General features: G+C 42.8%; 1 protein-coding gene across 1 annotated transcript in view; it reads right to left on the reverse strand.

The window, feature by feature from the left end:
- col25a1 (collagen type XXV alpha 1 chain) overlaps nt 1-26,471 on the reverse strand; it is a 49,591-nt gene that overhangs the window by 9,883 nt on the left and 13,237 nt on the right. The window contains exons 4-26 of the mRNA XM_078106362.1: nt 25,669-25,728; nt 23,941-24,057; nt 22,798-22,833; nt 17,929-17,955; nt 16,656-16,700; nt 14,769-14,813; nt 14,235-14,261; nt 12,936-12,980; nt 9,007-9,039; nt 8,765-8,800; nt 6,931-6,975; nt 5,418-5,480; nt 4,361-4,429; nt 3,601-3,645; nt 3,111-3,155; nt 2,790-2,867; nt 2,172-2,195; nt 956-1,000; nt 799-843; nt 551-631; nt 378-440; nt 241-291; nt 13-39 (exon numbers count right to left, since the gene is read on the reverse strand). Of these exons, the coding sequence (XP_077962488.1) occupies nt 13-39; nt 241-291; nt 378-440; nt 551-631; nt 799-843; nt 956-1,000; nt 2,172-2,195; nt 2,790-2,867; nt 3,111-3,155; nt 3,601-3,645; nt 4,361-4,429; nt 5,418-5,480; nt 6,931-6,975; nt 8,765-8,800; nt 9,007-9,039; nt 12,936-12,980; nt 14,235-14,261; nt 14,769-14,813; nt 16,656-16,700; nt 17,929-17,955; nt 22,798-22,800 (942 nt within the window). The 5' untranslated portion in view covers nt 22,801-22,833; nt 23,941-24,057; nt 25,669-25,728. The remainder of the gene's footprint in view (nt 1-12; nt 40-240; nt 292-377; nt 441-550; nt 632-798; nt 844-955; nt 1,001-2,171; nt 2,196-2,789; nt 2,868-3,110; nt 3,156-3,600; nt 3,646-4,360; nt 4,430-5,417; nt 5,481-6,930; nt 6,976-8,764; nt 8,801-9,006; nt 9,040-12,935; nt 12,981-14,234; nt 14,262-14,768; nt 14,814-16,655; nt 16,701-17,928; nt 17,956-22,797; nt 22,834-23,940; nt 24,058-25,668; nt 25,729-26,471) is intronic.

Below are 26,471 nucleotides of genomic sequence, written 5' to 3' on the forward strand. Positions count from 1 at the left end.
GCTGAGATTTACCTTTGATCCAGGGAAACCATGGGGGCCCTGAAAACATTGCAAAATACCAGTTAGTGGTTGGCCTCACAATCAGTATTTATGACTCTATACAAGCTCTTTTTTGTCCCGGCCCCCCCCACCTTTAATATATCCTCAATTCCCATTGTCTCCAAATCACTGTCAAAAAACTGCTGGTAAAGATGTGCATGTGTCGGGATGGAACAAGTAAGTATTTGAGTAAACACTCACCATGGGTCCTGGGGGTCCGTGGGGCCCTGGTGCCCCTGGAGAGCCGACGATCTGTGAAGTTTCCAACAAACATCTTTAATAGAACTTCTTGAGTATGTTTACGGTGAGTGAAAATAAACATCTTCAGTGTGACTTACTGAAGAACCTTGAGGGCCGGTCGGACCGGAATCTCCCCTGTCCCCCTTTACCCCATTTACACCCTACGGAGCAAAAGCGTAATGAGACACGTTTGGTTTCCATCAAACGCGGCGGTTTTTGACAACCATACGTAAATATTTCAAATAGTTGGCACACATATCTGGATTCTTACAGGCAGGCCGGTTAAACCGATTGTTCCTTTCTCTCCTGAAGCTCCCGGCATTCCCATGTCTCCTTTAGAGCCTTTGTAGCCCTAAAAAGGAAAGAGAAACATGTAAGTCACGTATTCCCATCGTGGAACAACACAATAATACAAATTAAAATTTATGAAACGTCTTAAGCCTCGGTTTATTTACTCCTCTGAGGTAATCATCAGTTATTAACCGCATCAATGATATCATTTAAACATAACAAACTCACTCTTTCACCATCGAGTCCAGGCAGACCGGGCATCCCGCGATCACCCTGCGAGAGCACAGATACACATTTTAAACAGTTGGTGGAAAAAAGGTGTCACAAACTTTGCACTGGTGAGAAAAACATTCTAAATTGTATTTGAAGCACAATGTACGCTTACCTTTATACCTGCAGGTCCTATCGGCCCAGGAGGTCCAGGAGGACCCTGATCACAGAGAGGGGGAAGCAGGAGGGGATTCAATTTGATCAATCAACTCAAGATATACACCTTTCATTGGGGTCGATTGTTTCAATACCAACCTATTTCATGAAGACAACAAGCTATATTTTATCAGTGGATCTTACCATCCGAATGAAATGACTTGCAAACAGCGCAGGAAATGTTAACAATCGGCAATGAACAATGATGCTCAACTGATAGGCACATGCCATAAGTCAGAAAACATGTTAGCTACAACAAACAGGTACATTATAATCAGAGGATTGGGATGAACACACTTAGAACAGGTATGATTGTCCTAAACCTGATAATTCCGATCAAAGATGTCCTTAAACCACCACCAACGATGTTGAGTTGTGGGAAGGATGACTTGTAAACATTTCTTTGTGTGCGATGCTAAACATGCAACGTTTTTATCCTTCTAACCAACATAATATGCAATGCTGAGAAAATGATGCTTTATTGGTTTGTGTTTGTGCAAAAACTCCCAACTTCAATAAGTTATAATACGTATATTCAGTTGTCTTAGTTCGTATGTTACTTAAATGTAACACAAAGCAGAAATCAGTGACATAAAATGCCTCTTCCTCCCACTTCTCTATAATAATATCTGGCTACAACAAGACACAAACCTTAAGAAAGTAGGCTCTTAAAACTAGATTTTGAGCAGCAACATTGTTCAAGACAAGTTAACTGATAAAGCAGCACAAACTGTGTGCTGTTATCATATCAATCAATATAACCTTTGGTGCATACTGCATCAACACAAACTGGTGCCTTTGCCCTCTTAGAAACCTAGCTTCATCTATAACTGGGCCCGCTGTGTGCTTTGAGTGATTTTGACCAAAAAGTGGACCGTTTTGAGTTTTGGGGAAAAGCCCTTCTCATACATTTACTGATTAGGTTGTTTTAAATGACATCCTAACAACGTTCACTGTGACGAGCAGCGACGCGGGCAGCCTGCAGGGTCAATCACAAAGAAGCACAAACGCAGCGGCGAATACTCTTTTCATTCGTTGTTAAGCAAACACTACCTGGGCGAGGCGGCACAAGAACGACAATACAATGGTTGGGATTCGGTGAGGCCCATGCGAGGACGGAGATGAATCAATCGTGAAGATGACAGAATACAAAAGAACACACAGAGCCTCATTACCGTGATTGTAATTGTGGTAATCTTCTGCGGTAGGCCGAAGGAGTGGTTATGGGAAGGAGGCAGGAGATAAGATTGCACAGGTCACACAATAGAAAACCTTTGTGTCAGCACATTACGGCAGAGAACAGCCCTCAGAATGAATTAGTCATTGAAGAAGAGATGACAGCCTGTTTATCTGTAGAGGATGTGCCGTGAATAGTGTCACTTTGAAGGAGTCAACCGTTGCATTTTCCTCTGAACCATATAACAAACAACGAACCATACATTTCTATTGATTAAGTCCAACATTTATCAAGAAACGGGCCGTGACGCTGCAGCGTTCCGCAGGTGAACTCGGCTACTAGACGCACTTCTGCTTTCAGCAACTCTGAAGGAATTAAAGCCATGAAGCACTCGCCTTATGATTGTGTTTCCCAAACCTTTGTAACTGGCTGCCACATTTTGTAAACCTCTGCTTTTGTAGAACTAATTATTTAATCTTATATTATTTTTGAGGTGAGATTATTTATCTTTTTTTTTACATCTGATCAATGAATGAATAACATTATTCAGCAGACATCGTGCTTTGTGAAGCAAACAGAAACAACATGAATGTGTTTAGGCAGGTAGTTGTCTGACCTGTAAAGCCTCCTGAATGTTTCCATTGTAGTCAACGATTTCAGTGGCCCCTTGGTCTCCTTTCTGTCCAGGGGGGCCCTGCACATTATTGACATAAAACAAAAAAACACATTAAGCCAACGTTTTCTACTCCTACTTTAAACATGACTCTATGCATTTAATAGCAGCATCAGTAATAACTGCAAGGGTTAGACTTCTGCCTCCTGGTGGTAATCAAAGGGAGGTGCAGGAGCTCGTGGGAGATCAAAGCGTTTCACGCTACTCAAATACGTCATGAAGTCCTCCAAGAAAGCAAAGAATAGAAGCAATGTAACCATTTACCTTTGGACCGGAAGAGCCAAGTTCTCCTTTGTCTCCAGTCTCTCCCTAACGTGAGAAAGCAAACCAAAATTAGAAAGAATTGACAATGCTCTAATAATTACGCTCTCATTGCAGAGAGACAATAACATGGAATATGTTTTGTAACCATACAATCACAACATTTTGTGACACACAATATAATAAATGTTGTATTATTTTAAGGATCTCAAGGAATGCAATTGAGTTTTGATTTGATTTAATTCAGATTTGTTCAATGTGGAGGACCTGGTACGAGGGCATGTGTCCAGTTAGTGTTTGTCTGAAGGTTTAGATGCCATTTTCATACTACATGCATTCAACACAACAGCAGTGGCTAAAAGAATAGTAAAAACTGTGGACAACGAATGGTGGTAATCCAAGATCCCAATCAAGTGTGAAGCCTAACAGAAGAATGAGCTCGTGCAGGGGCCGCGTTCACCAAATGAAAAGAAAACACATCTGGCGTGCTCACCTTTGAGCCTTTATGGCCGGGTGTACCGGACTCTCCCTGTGAACCCTGCCGGGGTGAAGAAGAAATAGACGGGACGCTTAAAACTAGACAAGCTCATTTCGCGACATACAGACGTGACATTGATAAACGCTGTGCGCTCAATACAAACTCATCAGGAAATATCATCAACGTCCCGTACTCCTCCCGAGAGAGCGGCACCGTCAGCTTCACTGACGTGACCACCTTTTAATATGCCACAGCAAAGGAGGAAGTTTGTTTATTTGAACTCCGGCATTGGTGAAGAAGTGGTTTCACTTTTGGCAGCTGTAATAGGACGTGAAACAGATCTGTGGGTCGTCTCAGTTTAGACTGGAGCCTAAGCTACCTGCTGGCCCGGTGCCAGACGTAAACAATGGTAAACTCATTTATATTTGGTTTACTTAACGCAGACTCCAGGGAAAGCGCTGAACCTATTACGGCCTGTAATGGGTTTGCCAGCTCTCTTTGCTCGGATAGCCGACTATTTGACGGATTAAATGAGCTCTTGCTTTGGGACGTGTTCGACTTTTTCTGATTTAAGACTCTGGGAACTTCAGGGCTTGTGTGCTTAAATCAGCGTGGCCCTAGATGGCAGCAAATACCTACGACTGACATGGCTGAAAGAAACGGTCGAGAAAGAGCTGAAATCGTACGGACGGCGGAATGATCCAATTTCTTTTTCCTTCACAGAGGTCACGCCATTTGTATTTTCATTGCACACGTGTTCACTTGAGTAGCTGACCTTTGGTCCAAGGGGTCCAAGTTCTCCTCTTTCACCTTTCCCTTGTGGCCCGTGGTCGCCTCTCTCTCCCTATACAGGCAAAAAGAACAAACAGAGACGTTAGCAACCTGCAACCTGCATTTGTCACGGAGACGTGGTGATCAAGGCCAAATTCATTTCTCTTGTCCGCCCGGAACAGCTGCGATGTCTCTTCTGAAAGAACATCAGGCATGAACTTCAATTTCCTTAATGTTAGGAAGTATTGACGTGGCTGGGGAATCTATTAAAAAAAAAAGCTCCATGCCTTTCCCATGAGTTCGCTTACTCGGCAGACCTCAGGATGTTGAACGGAGATATTTATGCTGAGTCAGAATAAGCTGCGACTGGCTGGTGAAGGTGAGGCGTTATCCCAACAAATGAATTAAAAAAAAACTCTTCATGAAGCCGTCGTTGTCCTGATGGGGAAATGAGACATTAAAAGAAAAATGAAAACTCTTTGTCGTATCGTGTTTTTTTTTTCTCTCATTGTAAAGTGACTTGAACAGCCAGTAGAGGGGGGTGCGGCATAAGTCAAAGCAAATACTCTCCTTTCATTACTTATTTACTTGCCTAAAACCTGTGGGAAATCGTGGACATAAGGAAAAAACATTAGATAAAATATGTGCTACAGTGCTCCTCCTTTTGAGCTTCCTCCTGACATTTGAGGATGACAACGCAAAAGCCAATACGCCTGGATTATTGATGCACTGCAAACAGCCTGATGCTAAAGGACAAGGCGAACATTTATCGTAGTGCGACTGGATTATCACCGCTGGCTCCACAGTGTGATAATGTCACGACTCAAAGGGAGCGGCGGGGATGAGCTCGCTCTGTACATTTCCAAGTGACATTCTGAAGAAACATGGGCTCTAATCGCCCCTGAAAAAAAGTGATAATACTGGATAATGAGGCCGTACACCCAGAGGAGCTGCTGATTTCAATAACGATCACACGGGATGTGATAAGAAGCTGTCAAAGCTGAAATATGAACTATTCACTATCACATAGGGATGAACAACGTTCTTGTAATGTCACCCACCTTAGTTCCCGGGAGCCCTGGAAGTCCTGGCTCCCCCTGGGGACCGAGGAACCCAGGCTCACCCTTCAAAAAAGAAAAAGCAGGCATCACTTATCGAGCCAGAAGGCATTGATTGCTTCCTGCACCCGCTGTCATTAACGCGCACTGAACACAATACACAAGAAGAATGGCCAAACATATTCAGAACGACAGCCATGCACCTACTGCTCAAAACCAACACAAGAGCACATTCAGGGACACATGAATCAACCACTCACACACACACACACGCATCGGCTTATTAATTTATCCCCTGGTTTCACATCCATTAATGACTCCCTTTTATGAGCCTTAATAGACATTACGACTGACCTTGTTAGAAAGTCATCAGGGCACGAGATGTTTTCGGCTAAAACCGCCTTTCTGCCACCTATTAAGAAGCTTTCATACGTTTGCTTTTGCACTAATGAGCTTCCAATACGAGGTGTGATGCTTGATTTGATTTTAACTACATTTGATTGGGAAATAACCTAATTGCTGTACCATGTGCAACCAGAGGTGCCACCTACAATGGTTGAAGTTGGGCAATGGACACTTGCCTCTCAAACATTTAAACACCGATTGGATGAGCAGCCGAGAATGCAGCGCAGAACAAAGTGCACGCGGAGCTCAGAACCCGAGAGTGCCACGTTAGCAAGAATATTGTTAGAATCCATTAGACATTCAGGCCTCTTAAGTAAAAACAGGAGTATATACAAAGCAAAATGAAAGGACATGTTTTATAAGGGCAGCACATTACAAGCACACGAGAGGAGAAAAACAAAACTAAAACAGCTACAAGCACAATCTCACCATGCCTGTGCGAGCGTTCCTTGCATTCACGTTATATTTCAAGCTAATGATCACGAGAAGGACTTCGGTGGTTCTTTTGGCAGAAGACGGGAGCCTCTCGTTTCCCCATCTGCTGTTACTTTCAATGGAACCGTAAACAAGCACGCACTTCAACTAAAGGAAGTAAAAGGCCTTATTTGAAAAATTCTAAATAATCACATAGGACGAGCACTTTGTCGTCCCCCTAGCGCGTGGAAGTTTTGACCCATTTTGCTACGAGCTACTTGCGGGAGGCAGAATGTTGAGTTGTTGCCCGAATTGCAGTGTTCAAATAATTCATTCGTCGACGTCTACACTGCACCCAAATGGGACCTTTTTCTTCTGGCGTGTTCGGAGCAAAAGAATAGACCGTTTGGCCTTGTAGGTTTGCCTGAGCTGTTTACTTTCCACTGCACTGAGTTTACAGCTTTTACTGTGCGTCTCCCGCTAAAGGCGGATGGAACCTGGCAAAGGTACAAATCCCACACAGCAGGAAAAGCAAGATTACGAGACCCTAAAGTGTCGTGCATGAGGCGCGGCGACGGGTCAGCGGAGTTCTGCTCTGAACTCTGTCGTGGGTTGGATGAAGAGGATGGTAAGGGACAACACCAGTGGAATGACCTGGGGGGGGGGGGGGGGGGGGTAAAAACAGCAAAGCATTTACCTTTATCCCTGGGAGTCCAGGCAGCCCTGGAAGTCCTGGCTCTCCCTACACAGGAAGAGTGTGACACGTTACGGCAAAGCCAAGCTAAGCTGAGTCAAGCCTCGTTTGTGGGTTCTCTTTGGGGTTCTATTGGCTCGTCACGGTAAATTTTTTTTATTGTTTTTTTTCTCTCTCTGGTTATCGAGCTTCTGTGATTCTGGAAAAGTGTGTGTTGCCTTTCGTTCGCTTGCGGTAAGCACGAGCAGAAGGTACCGGACATGATGCACTTTCAAACCAAAGTCATGCAGCCGTGGCTTGACAGCAGGATTAGTACGTGTTATAACACTCAAGCTTTCACAAAGCGCAATTGAGTTTTACTTTCACTATTTTATCGGTTTTGGCAGGAGGGAAAAGTTATGCTTTCTGGAAGGCGAAACTGTCGAGATTCTTTGGATTAAATTAGCAGAAGCAGTTTGAGAGAAGCTGCCGTGGCTTCGAAGGTTGTGAGAGTTTGGCGGCGCTGGAAAAGCAACAGTTGGCCTCATTCTTTGCGACCAAGGTTGGGTCATTGTCAAGTCGACAACTCCAAACTCCCATTTCGTGCTCGTTTGAAAAATGCACGTTTGTTTCAACTGTGGTCAAATAAGAAGTCAAGTCCCCCCCATGAGGCGAGACTTTCAGGACGGAATGTCCGACTCAGCGCTAATTCAACGCTCCATTAAGACCATTGTGTTTCCGTCCATATGAAAAGAAATGATTAGTGCAGCTCGACAAGGATCAACTGTAACTGAAAGGGGGGACGGGGACGGGGGGCGGGGGGGGGGGGGGGGGGGGGTACATTTCCATCGTGTTGAATGAAAGCACTGTTAAACGAATGATCAAATAGTCTGTTATGTGGAATGCTACTTCACCAACACTTGAATGGCATCCAACGGCAACACTAAACGTGGAACAGCTCAATCCTCTGATGGCCATTTTGAAGAGAAATATAATTCTAGTGTGTCAGTGCAAGCAGAACGGCTGTAAAATGATAGATAAGATGAAGCAGTTTAAAAATTAGTACCACAGTGCCACAAATGTTGCAGATGCACCACAGCAGAAGAAGAAATAAACACATTTGCTGAAAGCCCCTCAGTCTGGCTGGAACCAGTTTGTCCAAACAGAGAAAAGAGAAGGGGGAATTAATGGGGCGCAGCGTTTGGGATTAAAAAGTGTAATTAGACGGAGCACTGGCGCAATTCCGAATCAGTCTGGTCAGGGAACAAGTAATGGCTTTTATGTCGGAGGAAAACAGTTCCTCTTCAGCTGCATGCGTGTTTTACTAGTTTATCATCAGCAACGTTTTCTCTGAGCAATATCTTTGGAATGTGTAAAACACCAGAATAAAAACTGACGAGTCAAAGCAAAGTGGATCACCTGCTGGTTTTAGACATCCATTTTAACAGTGAGAAATGGAGCAAAAACATCAGCAAAGACCTCGTATAACCTGAGCTTATAGTATGATGCCTGGGACCTTATGCTGGCTCAAAATCAGAGCCAAAGTAAATGTAAGAGGAGTTGAAGCACTGTCATGTAATAGAATTCCAGTTGTCCTCGTGCACAACCATCCTTATTTCACTTTGAGCAGTGAGTTTGGAAAGCTCTCATACAAACTGAAGCTGCAGATTCACCTTTCACATTAAAGCTTGTGTTTCCACGATAAAGAATAAATAGGAAAAATCTCGGTCCAGATTTGTTACTGCATAGAAAATCTGTTTCCCATAGTTTATTCATTAATAAACACTATGTGATCAACAACATTTGATGGTTTGTCTTTACACTGATATGACCAAAATGTGAGCAAAGTAATTATTACCTTTAGTCCACTTCGTCCGGGCTCTCCAGGTTCCCCCTGAAATACATGCAGACTTTTCTTTTAAACTGTTTCATTTCTCGATTGGATTGGACCAACTATTTGTAAATCCATTACTAGATTTGTGGCTAACATTAACACGTTTTTAATATGCAATTTCAGTTTCATCAGCATTTTAAATCGGATACATATCCCTCTTCCTAATGGAGAATGTGAAATAGCTTTTGGCTTAGCTCAGGCCTCACCTTGATGCCTGCTGCAGAGGAGCCTGCATCACCCTAATAGAAAAATAGCAAACAATTAGAAAGGTACAACATGTGAGGTTATCGCAGGACTGAGTCGTTCTCCATGGGAACAAACAGGAACAAACATTGTGCTGACGAAAAAAATTAGGAACATATTTTGGTGAAATCCAATTAGAGACTGGAATTGTGCACCATTCTAAGCAGTGTTCAGATGTAATGTACCATTCACAAATGTTTGCCACAGCGCCGTGAATCCTTTCATTGTTTATACACACATAACAACAAGAGTGTAGCTGCATAGCGTCGATGATGTGAAGCCCCCAACTGTATAGGCGGTATGGGCCTTAAAAGCTGCAATAACAACAATCATTTGAACCCTTTTCATTGCATTTCTTCGGGTAGGTACTGAACTACAAGGGTCAAAAGAGCTACTTAAGCTACATTTTCCTTTCAGAAAAATCATCCAAACATGCAGCGGCTCCTCCATGCAACGCATTACTACTGCAGTGTACAGTAAAAACATGCATAAAACAAGGGGCCAATAAGTGTAATCACAGGCGGTTGGTGGGAAAAGGGAGCGGGAGACTGGGCCTTCAGCTCTGCCGTGGACTTTGTGGTTTCACTAAACATACGCCGTGCGCTCAGAAGTTGCTATAGGAATGCCTTTCGCCCTCAGCTTTTTATGTGAGTCATTACGATGCACAGCACACAAGGCGTGTTTAATTGTAGCATTTCTTTTTGCAGGCAATAAACGGTTAGTGTTTACAGCTGGGCTTTGTTGCATACTGAAGTGTGCATCTATTCATATCTTAAAAGTTATTATTTCAGCTTTTAAAGGGACATTTTCATATAGATCTTTTATTGAGGAGGATCTGAGATAATGTTCTTTTCCAGTTTGCTGTGGAAACCAGGTCCTCATATTATAGCATTGAAGATAAGTGAAAGGCTTTCACATGATAAAGTTAAATGTTTTTGGTCAAATACTACATGGATGTCGTGTCGCGGTTGACCCAAACATCACAATAAAACTCAAAACTCTTTACAGACCATTATTTTTTGTCCTGGTTGAGCAATTGTCAAAGCTGATGGAAACATATCTAACAATCCTTCACATTTGTAATTAATTGTTACATCTCATACAAAAAACAACCTACTTTAGCTCATCAAGCTTGGGATTACTGTAAGCATGATTCACTTTTTTTCCATTGCTAATCTCAGCAGGATGACACCGTAGAGAGACGATATTGGGTGGAATATGAATTTTTAACTCATTTGACACCATGCGATCTGTTAAGACGAGTATCGGCGGGCGCAGCACAAGCACGTAAACTGAAAAGATTATGCTAATTTCTGACAAAACAGACACAATTGACACATGGCCCAAGCGAGTGAGAGTTTTCCCAAGTTCAATCTATTCCAAATGATGTACCAAGTGATGGAAAAAGTGGCTGAATTGGGAGGTGAGCTGAGGTGTGGCGCAGAGTGCTTAAATGTCCCACTCGGGCCAATTATCATGGCGAGGCTGCAGCCTGTGATTCACCCACATGGCACAGCGGGACGGAGAGCTGTGACCACAACTCCACTTCATTACACCGACCCAGAGCTGTCGCTGCATATTGACATTTAAAGATAATGGCGTGGAGATCTCATAATGTGTACTTGGTTAATCGGGCCATTTTCCAGCTGCGTGCCGGTGTGTGTGGGAGCCAATTAGATGGAGAGAGTTAATCGATGAGAGCGACGAAGCCGAAGCCGTTGGGACAAATGCAACCATTACGCGTCGCCACAGCCCTATAAACATGACTCCTACTCAAATTATGGTCATTGGTAAAGATGGCCAAATTTAGCGGCCTCAGCTGAATATCGACCTCGTTCCCTCAGTTAGGCTACATGCGAGTCAACGCACATTGTGAGCGGTCCCGCCGGCAGTTGACATACGGCCAGTTCATAAGCGCTCGGACCGGATCTTAGGCCTCAGAAGTGAAACCAACCCCTGCGCCACAACCAGCCCGGAGCCAAGAGCTCAGCCGGGACGTTCCCCTTAAAGAACTCAAGTTCACTTGGGTTTATTTTCTTCTGAGCCCCTCTTACACCTGACCTTTATGTCTTCTGTGTGGCAGTGTGATTCTAAGCATCCTTCAACAATGTGAGGTCATCGAGCTTCATTTCAACTTGCATTAGAGCACTTCTACACTGTGCTATGACTTAAGCAAAGGATCTGAGGCATAGAAGACCAGTTTTGTCATTCAGAGAGACTCGGCGGGTAGGGAGAGATATTTCAACTTGTCATAAGGATACACATCCAGGTAACAGAACGCACATGTCCTGTCAGCTTGTCTCCTTCACAGTCTGCAGATCCCCGCCTGCCAAAACAATCTCCCTTTGTATCTTGCAAAGCCCGGTCTGATTGCTTGAACTTCCATCTCTCTCCCCCGCTCTGCACTCCCTGAGGTCCCTCTGCTCAACGTATCCAAACTGGCCCCGCCTCACCTCTCACCCGGTGTTACCGTGTGCGCGCTGTGTGTCGTTAACCTTGGCGTCATCAGCGGGGAAGACTGAAGATGCTCTCGCCCCCCCTCCTCCGGCAACCCCCTACTCTCCAGTTTTCTCTTCCGCATTTAGGCACGCAGGAGACCCTTTCTCTTTACCTGCTCATAGACATCAAACAGTCCCCGATGTACGTGACATGTGCTAAACTCGTTCAAATAGTTGATAACTTATTTGAAAACTATTTCCGACTTTTACATCCTGACCAAACACACAAAAACACTGAGAAGATGGGGTAATCTTATCCCTCGTAATGATAAAATGTTCACGTCTTTATACTACCTTGTTTCTTTTTATGGCTGAATACCGTGTGTCTGCTCCTGAAGGAATGGCAGGTGACAAGCTACAGAGGTCTGAATTCCCTTGGTACTCAATTCCACTTCTTTATTTCCCCTCCCCTGCAGCAAAAATCCATCCCTTTTTTCTTCTTACTGCATGAGGTAGACCAGATCAAAGCAACAGAGTTTTATCGCCCTGCATTTTCCTTTTTGTTCACTCATTTTCCACCGACGGTATCCTGCATCTGTTGCAGTCTTTTTTTGGCAGCCGTGTTCAGCAGTCTTTTAAAAAACGAGAGTACTCATAAAGTGAGAAGTTATCAAAGTTGTTCTGCGCTGAACAGCAATAAATTGGCAGTGACAGTTTGAGTACACTGCTTCTAGTCCTATGCTGCTCCATCAGTTGTATTTTCTTTTTATACCTTACTCAGCATCTACAGCAAAAAAGTGAATAAAATCTTCTCAATTGTGTTATCGTTTGTGACAAACTTTGGGAGGACCCGTTTTCCTCTCCCAGCAGTGTGAGCAATTTTTGCGTGAGCTGAGTCCACATTTTCAAAGAATTGTCAATTCCAATCAAAGGTTGGGGGGTAAAAAGGCCCAAATCCTCTGAGGTTGCTCAACAGAAAGGAAACCGTGACCTATTTTGTTAAACGCCGCTTTAACAAAACAATAACTGTAATCTGCTTCAGGACGATGTCAATGCACTGAAACATGGACTGAAACCTGAATCTATTACTTTAGCGCTGAACAGTCAGCCCAACAGAGCTCCACTATGCCTTTTGTTGGAAATGGACCCTAACTAGACAAGCTGTCTTGATGATAAACGGTCCCACATTAAGGCCGGAGCCATCCGGCCAGGAAATGCAGCGACAGCATAGCAATTAAGTCATCATTAATCCAAAAGGTTGCATGAAGTGCCAGGACGGTTGCATGTAGGCAGCCTTCACTACAGGTGATGGGACTCGACCTCAGCTTGTTCTGATGCAGCTGCTATTCTGTCTCCTCTCCAATAACTTCTTTATGTTGCAAAGCCACAGACAGAGTCTGGTATTTCTCTGTGGAGTTTCCAAGACACAGAGAGGGTAAGTGGAATGTACGTACCTTTTCCCCGATATCACCTTTCGGTCCATCTTCACCCATGTCGCCCTGTGATGAAATTTGAAAAAGGTATTCATACTCAGTACATCGATTACAAGAAGGTGTCAATGTTGCAATAAACGACACAGCTGAGGATGGAAAATCGAATGAAAAAGATGATAAACACGATCACCAGATTCTTTAAACATACATAACACACGGGAGGACTTTTATGATTGACTGCCATGGAAATCAGTATGTATGTTGAATTCTAGTTGGTTACCAGCCAAGTCATCGTATGTGGTTTGGATGTGATTCCAGGTGACGTGATACACTTCATTGGGAGATCCTAAACTCCTGCTACTGTGCTCACACACTGAACTAAGAAGGTGAACGGTATTGTACTTGCTTCTTAGCATGCAGATGTTAGCTCGGAGTGCTTGCTGATGCAAAACTCTAAACCCAGTAGATTTCACCTCGAAAACATTGTAGTTTTTAATTTGAAGTCTATGGAAAGGTCAAGGATTTCAAAACAAAAAGTTGTGTCCTTGTGGATGATAAGATACTCATGTCAGAAGTTCAAGAAAATTTGCCTCCGGACACAAGCTCTGTGCTCCTCAAACAATCAGTTTCTATTTGTTAGATGTTGGCATTGCTTTCTTGAATTGGCCTTCTGGCTCTTTAGTTGGCAACCAAAACCCCAAAAGATTATTATTCACGATTTATGTTCACATATTTGGCTCTGCTCGAAATAAAAGCTCTGATCGCAAACACGAAAGTTGGAAATAAGATATTAACATATTCTGACACTGTAATAGTTTTTGTTTTAATAACAGTAAGAGTTTTTTGTCTTTTCTACCACAAAAATTATGATTCCCCCCCCCCCCCCCCTTTTCGTGGCTGTAAAAACTCTACAAATGAATCTTTGAAAGTCTTGGAAGGGACCATTAATCTTTGGCTGGACTGCTTCCCATTGCAGACATGTGACAAGTCCAAGGGATGACACGTGACTTTACATTTTTCGCTGTACAAAAACATTGAATAATGGTACCACTGGAATTAGGGTATGGACAGAATAGGGCTATTGTGTGGTTTCTGTTTTTTTAACCCTTGTGCGAGGCCTGGAGTTCGGAGCATTCGGGTTCTGCTTTGTGACTCATTGAATCGATGACTCGCTGGTGGACGGATCTCGAGCGGGTGTCACCGTTGAAAAGAACGAGGTGGAGTTGTGTGAAGCAGAGGCCGATCTGCCGTCATGACGGCTGTTCTTACATCTCGAGACTGATGCTGACAACAATGTTTGGTGATGAATTAGCGCTTTACCTTTTCACCTCGCTCTCCCATTTCACCCTGTTGGGGAAGCAAGCACAGTATTAAATGCAGAAAAGCTCAGGGGAAAGATATTTTCAGTTGGGGAACTACTGCCGCCCCTCAGGGTCAGATATTATCAAGGGTTAAATTCATGAAAGATTGAGGAAATTCTTTAGTTATTTTCTTAACTTGCAAACTAAACATTTTAACAATTTAAATTGCTCTTAATATTTTTTTTGGGTTCCATCATCACAGGTATTACACACATGAATACCTGCAATTCAGGGAAGATGTTTTTTCATATATTGCAAATTAAAGATAATGGAGAAATTAGCTAACAAAGCCATATATGTATAATGTAGGTTTTCTAAATAACAACAGAAAATACATTTGGAAAAATCTGATTGTAATAAAAAAGGCATAAAACAGACAAAAAATAAAGGTAAAAAGGACGAAAAAAAGGTGAAAAGACAAAAAGAGGTTTAGAAAAAAATGACCGTCGTGAATTTAAAGAATAAGAACACACAGAATGTGTTCACACCAGACCTTGGCTCCGGGGACACCGTCCAATCCTGGGATGCCAACATCCCCCTATGGAACGCATAACATTCAATTCAATTCAATGTGCTGTCTCAGCAGTGTGAACTCTGATTTAAGGTCAGGAGATACAAAAAGCACATTTTGATCATTAAATAGAGATTATCTCACCCCATAAACTTGTGTTGCCATGGGCAGGTGTTATGCATTTGCAGGATAGTTGATGACAGAGCAGTAGATCGGATAGATACTGTATTTTACTTCAGTGTATTGGAAGGGATAAACTCCACATACTGGACAGCTACAGCCCAATAAATTACTTTAAACTCTCCAAAAGAGTACCAAAGTATAACCTACAAAAGCCGCAAACTAAATCTGAAAGTGGAGAGGATAAACTGGCTGACTGAGAGCCTAATTATCTTTGGTCTGGTTCCGAACATGAGCAGAAGACAAAAGCCAAGTCCATCTGATTAATGGCGGTTTGCTGCGGATGTCAGAGGGATCCCTGGTCCATCTGTTGCCAAAAACAATTAACCTCGGGACCTTTGCAAACCTACCACATCATCAGCCTTTAGACAGCAGCTATTTCTCAAACCAGGGACACAACTTTGACTGGATGACGCTGATTATTGTAGCCAGAACGGGAAATCCGTCATTTAAATCAAAATACATGTCAATAGACTTCAATACTGGCCATATTGTCAGGAATATTGGGTTATTGAATGCAGTTTTATTTAATTTTGGTAACAGACCGTGCTCGTTTAACCTTTGCAGTGTCTTACTGTTTTAATTCCCCCCCACAATAGGTTGTTTTCATGAAGCATTGTGTATTATCCGCGTATAGGCAGCATCCTCTCAGCTACACACTAACGGTGAAATTATGAATTCTGGAATCAGGTGTCATCTATCATGACAAAATCTGATGAAAAACTCCTAAACTGCATCTGATAAGGTTTGCATTAGTAAACATCCCCTTTTGGTGGATATCTTGTCAGAACGACATGATGTCCGCCAGTCAACCTGCCACTGCTGTCAGAGCAGCAGTTTCTGCTTTAGACTTCAACTTTCTGCATCAGTGATGGTTACATACCACAACAGATCCTCCTTTATAACTGCATTGCACAGCACTGGGGTTCTATTTCATGCTGGCAAACCAGACTCCTTACACAAGTATGGAATTATGCCTTCAGCTTTTGCTGTCTCCATAGTGAGTATGGCTTCCACTCTGGTTTCTATTAGAGCCATGCGTGCCTCTCTGCTCATATCTTTAGAAATGCGTGCTCGAGATTTTGGAAGATGACGCCTCTCTAATCATCTCCCCATTCACTCTTGTTTGTTCTGGGATAAACAGGCTTTCCCATTTTCCCCCCATCGTAAAACACCTGCAAAGTGTCTTCTATATTTAATTATAGAATGAAATGCACAAATGAGCTGAAAGTGTGAGCAGATTCACAGGCAGCCGCACTCTGTGGTTAAGACTCGAGGAGGCAGCCCACAGGGATTTCTCCCAAATAGGATAGCGGTTTGAAATTGCCAGAATGCGTGGCAGAACTTCTTTTATATAAAAAGTGCAACACAAGCTGGTAAGGGACTGATGACAAAAGTATTTTTTTAAAGTATGTTAAAAGAAGTGGAGTGGAGGTGTGGATGAAAGTCAGCTTTCTTTTAAATGTGTATTATTTCCTGAGTGTTCAGGGTTCATTTGGTAGCGCTGTTACCTGTGAGTGGACCTCTTCAATAATGAAAAGGGAATGGACGTCATGTTTTATATGCAAATCCTCCTAAATCTAGTTTAACTGAGATAAAACAATTTTTTAAAACTAACAGTGTGTATGTATGTATGTATATGGAACACAATCATCAAGTGTATTGTTTGCATAATAAGAATGACCTCACCTTCAGTCCATCAACGCCGGGGTTGCCGGGAGGCCCGAGTACACCCTAAAAATAACATACAAAGGCCTTCAGGGGTTTCATTGTAATCAACAATCACACTGTATTTTGCCGGCAAAGATAGCGGACATTTCAAAGTTTTGGTTATCAAACATTACACTATACGAATGGTAACGTCCCGTAGCCATTAAAAAGAGCAATCACTAACAAAAACATACCACTATACCATCAAACGCTGACACACGTTTAAAGCAGACCTGTCTTTCGTTCCCACACCGCCTTTAGCGTGTGCTGATCTTACAAAAACCTGGCCCGAATCAATATTGCATGTCATATTTTAAAATGTTATGCATGTCACAGACAGAGGGCGAGGCTGACTGTGTCTGCTTATGTTGGCTCTGCGTTTCTTCGTAAGAAATACGAGTTTCTGTTGCCATGGTCACATTTATACATGTTATCAGAGATCTGTGAAACTGAAATGTGGACTTTTTTGTATCACTTTTTAAACTGTACATCCCGAATATAACACGGATCACATTATGGTGTGAAAGCAGATCAAATATATTACTACTAATTCATTAATAATATCAAATACACTATTCACACCACGTCATATCACGCTGTGCCACCAGATCAATCAGCAAGGTGATGAAACTTAAGGAGCCGTTGACCCGGCACCTCTGCTAAACACCACACAAAGCAGCAGATCCGACCGAGTGGCCTGCGGGCCTGGCTTGCGAGTCGTTAACACGGCGGTGTGTCATCGTTGACCCCTCCGCACGCCCCCTCCTACGCCGACGGGAGACCTTGCCGACAGATGACAGCGCAGACAGGAAGTGTCTGATTGGGTTACACTGAACAAACACTGGCAGCTACCTGACGGCTGGATATGGCTTACATCTGTTCCCCACATCAGTGCCGCCGGGGACCCAGGACCTGTATCACAGCGCCGGGCTGCGGGGTTCTCTGTTCTCTGTCTCCCTCCTGGTGTTGTTCAAGCCTTAACTCTCCTCTGGTCCATTTATTTGCCCCAACTGTGGCCCTGCATCACTAATCTCCAAGTAAACGTTTCAACACCCAGCGTGTGTTTTTACAGGCATTCGTGCAACTTTTCCAAAGTTACAATCACTTACTGAACATTCAAACCGTCAAAGAAATCCTGCTTTGGTTCACATTAGAACGTCAACCTTTTCACTGTGGAACCTATTTTCATGTCATGCAGAGGATCACAAATTTGATCCAAATAAAAAGAAAACTTGTGAATGTCTAGACGTACCTTCTCCCCTTGTGGCCCTTCAAGTCCCTGTAAGTGCAAAGTGAGACAGAGACAGAGAGGAGAAACAGAACCAAAAAAGTCAATTTCTGGTTAAAAATAATGATTTACACAGCCAACACGGTCACAGAGAGAGACTAGCAAGGCATCTGGTAGGATTCCATACAGTGAGCACACACCCTTCGCTCGTAACCGAATCACAATTGATCCCTTGTTTTACTCTCCGACGAAGACTGAAACTCACCCTGTGCCTTTTTTTTTTTCCATTGAGTTTCACCGTTAACATGAATCTCTAATAAGACCGTGAATAACCAGATCGTTTACGGTTTTATCTTGCATGTAGATGTCTTTCTTTATTCATTTTAGCGACTGTAAAAACCTGTTTGGCTGTCGCGCACATTTCGAGCATACGGTCCAACACAGAGAGGAGACATTACCTCAATGGGCCAATAGCTGGAAAGCCTCACAAAGCTCAGAAGTTAAACAGGGCAAAGCAGGGCTCCCACATCCCTAACTGAGATTTACCCCGGTGATAGATGTGTCTGGGAGGACGGTTTCGATTTCCAACCTGCTGCTCACCCCTGTGAAACCGGAGGTCATGTTGGACCCTCAACCTCCTGTCCGCGAGGCTGCTTTATGACCTAAATGAGAAAGCAGGCTGAAAGCTGCTCTCTTCCATTTTGCCTTCAAAAGCCTATGAGAACTATTGCAATACCAACGGCAGTTCATCAACACCGTCACGCCCGCCTGTTATGACACTTCATGTTGGCCAGGATTTTCCTCCCTGTCGGCTTTGGATCTACAGCGAACGGTGTTATTTTGGCTCGTCGCTCTCGGTTGAGTCGAGGCCAAGCAGCCCTTCTACCCCGCAGCCTCTCTACAACAGAGTTGTCGCATGATTTATGTTGATGCAGTCTAATGGGCAAATTCAGAGATGTGTTTCCCTAATGAAAGTAGCAGAGGAGGACGCATTCAGTTTGACTGTTGGTGCATGATTTTTTGGAGAAAACGCTTAGGTTGGCAATGGCCAAAGCATGCCTTTCAAATAGCACCAACAGATGTTTCGCTATAGCAAAAAGGAACATAAAAACGGCTAATTTTCTGACAATAAACGGTTTGTTCGACCTCTTGTTTTGTTTTTGGTAACGAAACAAGGTGATCACCAAGCAACTGAAGCCCTAAACGTTCCCATTCTCAATTTCCATTTCAAGTTCTCACATTTAGAGCAACGGCCCACAAAGTTGCAGCTCAATAATAGTGCATTCCATCTGCACGAAAACCTCAATGAACAACTTTCATTATCCCAGTCAACAGAGAAAGAGTTTTTCCCCCCGCTTGCCTTTAAAAGCCTTTGTTGGCTGTCCACAGTAGGGTTTTGTAAACATCTTTATGACCCACCAGGTATGTGAGAGCATGTGCCACTCGCCTGAGCGCTAATTAGCTTTGCTACATCTGAGAGCACTCAGGAGCTACTGGCTGAAAAGGGGATTTCTCACAAAGTCAAGGGCCCTTGAGGAGTCTTGGTCCAGGCCCTTTTGTTCTCAACTTTTGGGCCCTAGAAAATTTAAATGAAGCATAATCCAAATATTTTCATTCATAAAACACACTTTTCTCAACTAAAAGGTATCCCTCATGATAGTATGCTCCGCATACAGCACCTCAGATATCCAATTTGCATGCATTAAGGAAAAGAACGTGCAATATCAACAGGACGCCTATTTAAGTCGAGCATCCGAGCACAAAAACAAAGCGCAGAATGTTCGGTGCTTCCATTCATGACTCGGAAATGACAAACAATGAGGCACTTGGCGGGTCGCTTCCCACACTGGGACTGCAGTTGAACCCTCAGCTGCTTGAAGATCTGTCAGAGTACGCATTTCTCAGCTCAGCGTCCACGGTGAAACCATCGAGGCGAATCAAAGCACAGAGAGCCTTAATGATTTATCTTTCTGTCAAAGCCTCTTTTTCAGTGAGAGTATTGGGAACGCTTTGCAGCATAGCAGTTATTTATGATAACGTAAGGAACTCTCAGTTTCAAAAGGAAAAATATTTTTTGACTACCTTATTGCCGTGTTACGGTTGGTCAAAGTAGCCAAACATTGTGCTCACCACCATCAGTGTAGAGATAGTGGACATGGGTGCTTTGTTTATACTCTGTACATGACTTTACATTTTCTCTTTACCGTTACTAAGGACCAAAACAACCGCTATGCAGCGAGAATGTGGCGTATCGACCAACCAATCAACCAAGATGTACCTAAGAAGTGGCTCTGAAATGCATTTTATCACCTTTATCTCTCATTAGATTCCAGTTTACAAGGGAGAGTGTGTCTATTTTATCCAAAATGATAGGGTTGACTACTGTATTATGCTTTTCTTTATGGGTTGCAGCTGCCGTTAAGGTCTCTGTGGTCTTTTCCTGGATAATACATCTGGGAATTTGATTAATTACATTTTATTTTTATTTTTCAAAGCTGATTCTGATATATTTGAGACTAAATACTGACTAGACTATGTATTCAATTTAATTAAGATAGAGTATTTCCCAGTAGTCATATACTTGGCACTCTAGTAATTTGCTCTATCAAAATAAATGTCTGGCCAATAGACCAAAGACCAAAAATACAATAGAGAAAAGCAAAATAAATAACTGACGAGAATGAAAGCAGATTTAGAATAAGATAGAAAATCCATTAAGAACAAAGAGATTTCTTCTCAAGCACGAAGGTTTTTGCCAATTGCTCGTCCTAAGCCATTTGCTCACATTTTTGCTCCTCATGTTTGGCTTAACATTAAAAAGAAACGCAGTCAAGGACACCAAAATATCACAGGTACGCCTTCATTATGCATTATTTCGTCACTGGTATATGTTGGGTATAGTTATCAAAGGAAAAAGATGTCAAAGAGGAGCAGCAGAATTAAATGTTTTTTTTAAATTTATTTATATTTTATTTCCTTGTGACCACATTGAAACACACAATGCGTTGTGTGAAAACAGCGTGCAGCGTTTAGAGAGATGAAGACCCCATAATTTAGTCCAGAGAGACCTTATGGAACTGATGGTTTTGAATCGAGTCCTGAAAATATTTCCCTTTTCCTGCTCCTACCTCCCCCCCCCTCCTCATTGTTGCTCCACAAGGGCTTAATCCTTCTAACCAGCACCATATGTCCTGGAAGGCTGCAGGAAAACTCTGGAATCTACTTTTGCCTCCTTAACAATAGCATATACATCAAAAACTCTGAGCTGTGTCAAGTGGGAAAAGCTCCTAGAGGACTATATAAAAGCTAAAGCTGGTGAAGGACCAACCTCCTACCTCCAGTTGACTTGTGCAGAGCTGAAAGGGCCGATCAAAGACTTGTGTTTAAGCTTGCCGGACAAACTGGAGCCTATTGGTTTAGTTCACATTATATTTTAAGGCCGATCAAGGGTGTGGACCTGGGTTTTGCTTCTGGATGGACAATTTCCTTTTATTCCATCTCAAGAGGTTTAACAAACCGTATTTTCATTTACAGAAACACATCTCTCGAATCCGTTATCTTATCACAGCAAAACAAAATGCTGCCGAGCGGAAGCAGAAGCTAGGAAACTCCACCTTGTTTAGTACTAATAATGTGCCTTATTTCAAGATGCACAGTGAGCGGCAAATACATTTTTATTCAAAGCTCTGTGCGACGACTCTGAGCTCATTCTGAATGGGATTCGGCATTCATCTTTTGGAGAAATCCTTCATCTGCTGTCGTGAGAGCTTGTATAAGCACTGCAGACGTACGGGAGCCCACCTGGGAAATCTGCTGCACGTTCGACATTTATGACACTAAAAAAACATGCTGTTTACACAGCGATGAGCACATGGGGGGGATAATGGGTAAAATGTACAATTAAAGCCAACAAAAGCAAAAAAAGCGGGTAAGGAGTGAAGAACGATTAGCATTTTCACTCCTCTACTGTTAATGAGTCTGTCAAGCCACTTAAGCTTCAGCCTTCATTTTCTCTGCCGATTTATTCCAAATACATCAACTTTTTCCACACCAGTGAAAGGGTCAGAGATGGAATCAGAGATGAAAGCGCTTGATAACACCCCCTCTGTCAGCTTTACTTACTCTCCCCTGGAGTTGAGAAAACTGACATCACCAAGACTTTTCAAAATCACGTTTTCCGTCGTTGCTTTCTCTGGAATTTGGCTTGACCTATTCAACATAGCTTTTAAACTAAACAAAAGCTTTATTTGCTGAACACCGCAAGTGGTATCCAGTTGCTGGAACAGCCTGGCCCTACTGTATAAGGAGCTTTTATTCAAGAAAAGAAAGACTTTTGCAGAGTATCATATGATGTGTCACTTTTATTCACCATATTACCCCAAAATCTTCTAGATTAAATGCACTTATCAAAAACAAGGGCACAAACCTTTTAAATGCAAAATCCAAATATATTTTTCATAACGTCACAGTGGATTTGTTTGCCAATTACACAGGTCCAGCAAAAATATTTTATTTTTAGGAATTTAGGAAGCGTAACAAAGGCACTACAAATACCCCAGCAGAAAAATAGGTTAATTATTGGTCAACTTAATAACCTTAACATGATACGAGACATTTTGGAAAGCTTTGGTATCACTGGATCCTTCTTGAACTCAATTTCATACAAAGCTCAGGTTATTCATCATGAAAAGAGTACAACACATTTAGTCAATAGGGTTCAAATGAAGCTACCTCCAAAAGAGTGGGAAACCGTAAAGTTGGTTCTGATCAAAAGTAACTTGAATCTGCCTACTGGCTTCTCTAAAGCTCTCTACTTAACACACGTTATTTGTTTCATCCAGACAAAAGCTGAATTATAAAAAAAACACTAAGAAGTAAACAGTTTTGGCTTACCATGAGTCCTGTTTCTCCAGGCTGCCCTGGATCTCCCTATATCAATACAAAACAGACAATTAATGCAAGAGCAGTGGGCCAAGTCTCCTTTGAGAAGTTGGGAACACGCATAAAACCATAAACAGTCAAGTTTTACGGTGAGGTTTACGGTATTTCCATAATACACTCGAGTTCCACCGTTTCTTTTATTGTTTTAACAGTTGCTGGGGTGAAAGGGGTCCGGGTTGCCAAGTGGATCTCAGCATTGTTCTGCTCATTTCCCGAGTTGGCTGTGAGGCATCTCCTGAAGCTGTGGCACCTGTGGCCTTCACCGTCTCGGTCCAAATGCCTGGTTCTAGTCTCTGCTTTTGGTTCAGGCCTGGTTCGTGGATGTTACTGATGTTTTTAGTCAACAAAAGAGACTATTATGCCGTGGCCCCATTTCTAAGCAAAAGCCCCACTGTTTTGCTCTTTGTGACTTTTAAAATGACAATATTTGTTATCCTCATTTCATGGCACTCTTGGTAGGAGAAATAAATCATGCGAGAAGTGAAGCAGCCCGACAAGTACATTTTAGAAGAGCTCTTGGAAAAACCCAACGACTATTGCAACTGGAAGAACTGATCCGCAAAGACTTGGAAAGAATCAGATAAACAACACTTAATATTTTTGCACTCCCACTGTGAACTCGGCCAAGACAATAAAGATCAGCTGGAGCCTTTGGAAGGGTTTATGGCTGAAAATAATTGACAGGCCTTTTCTGTTTCTTCTTCCTCTCACAGACGCAGATCACGTAAACTAATGTGATGCCACGCACGGGCTTAAAGACATGGAAAACATTACGTTATAATGAAAAACAACCAAGTAAATGTAAATCCATACAGTGAAACACTCTTTGGGGAGCATGCTCATGTTTATCTCGACACATCAGGGCAATGAACTGCGTCGCAGTTTGTCAAGTCTTTATTAGAAAGCTTTTCATGGTGCTTGTCACAGTCAAATTGAGTTAAGAGTACATAAAGACACAGACTAGTTTTACCAAAAGAAACGATGCGGAGAAAATCCATAGATTTTTACCAACCCAATGCCATTTTATTCACAGGCTGGCTGCATTTTTCAGGTTATTCAAACTTATTTACATGTCGGGTAGAAATCCATACTCACTGCCAGACCGGGTACACCTCTGGGTCCATCCTTCCCCGTGTCCCCTGGAGGCCCCCTCGGCCCAGGAGGCCCCGGTGGCCCAGGTGGCCCAGGTGGTCCAGCTTGCCCTTGATCTCCCTGTGCGGTAAAAAAAGAAAAATTAAACATTGGTGTTCCGTGATATGGTTGGATCCACCGAGACTGGAGCCACTGCAGTTAAATGATAATGAAGAGAGTAGTGGTAATAATCTCGTGGGAGGCTACGGGCTGCCTCCATAACATAACATAGAGAGTTTGCATTTCTGCTCTTATGGCTTAAAACCAGCAGACAAGACGGAGCTGAATCTGATTTACAGCTGGAACAGTAATCCCCTAAAAGCTATGCATTCCCAAATGGACTTAATGAGTTGAATAGGAGTTGTGCATTTAGGCACCAAAAAGAAATTGTGGCCTTACAATAATATGAGGGGGGGGGGGGACACTGAAAATATGTTGTCCTTTATTCTACTGGATGATACAAAAGAAAAGAAGAAAACCATCAACAATTCCACTTGTAAGGAGTAGTGCCCAGACAATAATTCATTTTTTTTTTAAGATTTCAATATGTTGATTTAACAAAAACAGAAGGAGTAGAAAAGAATACTTATGACAGGTCTTCCTGAAGGTTCGCATGCAAACTGCAGAATGCCCAGAGAGAAGTGACTCGGCACGAGAGAGAGAGAGAGGAGAGAGGACACAGCCACTACCTTAATGAGCCGTCGCTTTATGAGCTGCTGGTCAGCGGAAAGAAAGCCATGATTGATCTTAGGGAAGACCATCTGAGCAGGTGTGTGAGGTCAAGAGGTCGCAGGTCAGAGATGAGATAAGGTCGAAGAAGGATGAGGTCCCAGAAGGAGGAGGAGGAGGAGGAGGAAGGCAAATGCAAAAAGAAACAGATTTTGTTAGAAAGGCCTACGTTCATGAACGCCGGTCGAGCGCCTTTACAGATGGTTGGGAGAAATCCACACTTTCCCAGCACAGAGGTGGTTTGCTTCCAAAGTCTGGCCTTTTTTTAAACCTGGAGCCAGGACACATAATTACCACCTGTGGGGTGCGAGGGCGCCACAGTGGGCTCGCAGACCCTGGAAAAATGGGAATTTCTCCTCCTCTGGCAAAGCGCTGTCATCATCTCCGTTGCGCCTGCTGCTAAGTCAGACCCCGGGAGCTGCACACACTGAAAAGCAGCCCGGCTTCCGAGTTAAGGGCACATACATTATACTCCTTGTGTCCATTGGCATTAAGTGGCTTCATCCATCGCTGAAAGAACCCCAAATCCCAAATGCCAAATTGGTGGCTTTGAAGGATTTGCGGCAAAACCAAGGGCATGAGCTTTAAAAAAACATTTTGCCACTCAGATTCATCATTGAGTATTCCTCTCGGACTTCCTTCCATTTATTTTAACATCAATGGACACGCGCCAGACCACATCTTCTTGTTCCAGTCCGCTACATTTTTATTGGTTGTAAAAGGCCACCTTTGCTTTAAATAGGGAACCTTGCATTAGGAATGGAACAGAGATCTTCAGTGGCTGACGGGCAGTGGTGGAAGAGGATAAAGATTGACTGGATGGGATTTATTAGATGGGGCTTTTGCTGGGCCTAATCTATGGTCAGGCTATGAGACAAAGTAGCCGTCAGTGATTTATTTACTCCTAGTGAGGGCTGCAGAGGGGTCGGACCGAGCAGCTAGGCGGCATCACCACCGACAAACCTTGACAGTCAGGATCTGATTGCTGTGCAAAGCAGCCAGCGAAGGGAGACCAGGCAATCCCTAAAAGGGACAAACAGCAAAACAGGGCACAACACACGCATGACACTCAAACATTGGGTGGACAAAAACAGTAGAAGCAGCAAGAAGATGCATCCTACTTCAAAATATTCTCCCAAACTTGTGAAACAATCTGTGTGATATGTGAAATACTTGTTTTTACAAACACGTCTTCCACGTTTTTTTCTTAAAATTCAACTGTCAAACATTTGGTTTGTGGACCAGACCTTTCAATTTAACCCAAACAAGACCATCATTTCATTTTAAACATCCAACATTTAAAGAAGTCCAAGTTTAGGGAATGTAGAATGCGTGATAAGTTGTCATTGTGAACGCATCCATTTCCTTTTTATCTTCTTCCAAATATACAAACAAAACATTTGGCCAGGATCATCTTAGAACAGGATAAAATTGACGAGCTGTATTGTTCGCGGGGTTTTGGGAAACATCCAGGGTCTGAGATGTTCACAGGCAAATCCATCAAATGGTTTCCAATTCCTTGGTCAACAACAGTCATGACAGATGAGAACCAATCACCCTGATGCAGATTTTTCTTGTTAAGAAGTGACAATGTATAGCTTGGTGCTAACTTTAATCTGAATCCAGAAACAAATACTTGGTTTCATTTTAATGATTCATTATTTACGGGTATTTTGGCCACACGTGACATATAGATTCTAATTTAAATCACTGCCGTGCAAGAGTACCACGGCCTTTTTATAGTAACACATGTTTTAAAAATATGT

This window comes from Gasterosteus aculeatus, chromosome 7 (genome assembly GCF_964276395.1).
Source record: "Gasterosteus aculeatus chromosome 7, fGasAcu3.hap1.1, whole genome shotgun sequence".
NCBI classification, from domain to species: domain Eukaryota; kingdom Metazoa; phylum Chordata; class Actinopteri; order Perciformes; family Gasterosteidae; genus Gasterosteus; species Gasterosteus aculeatus.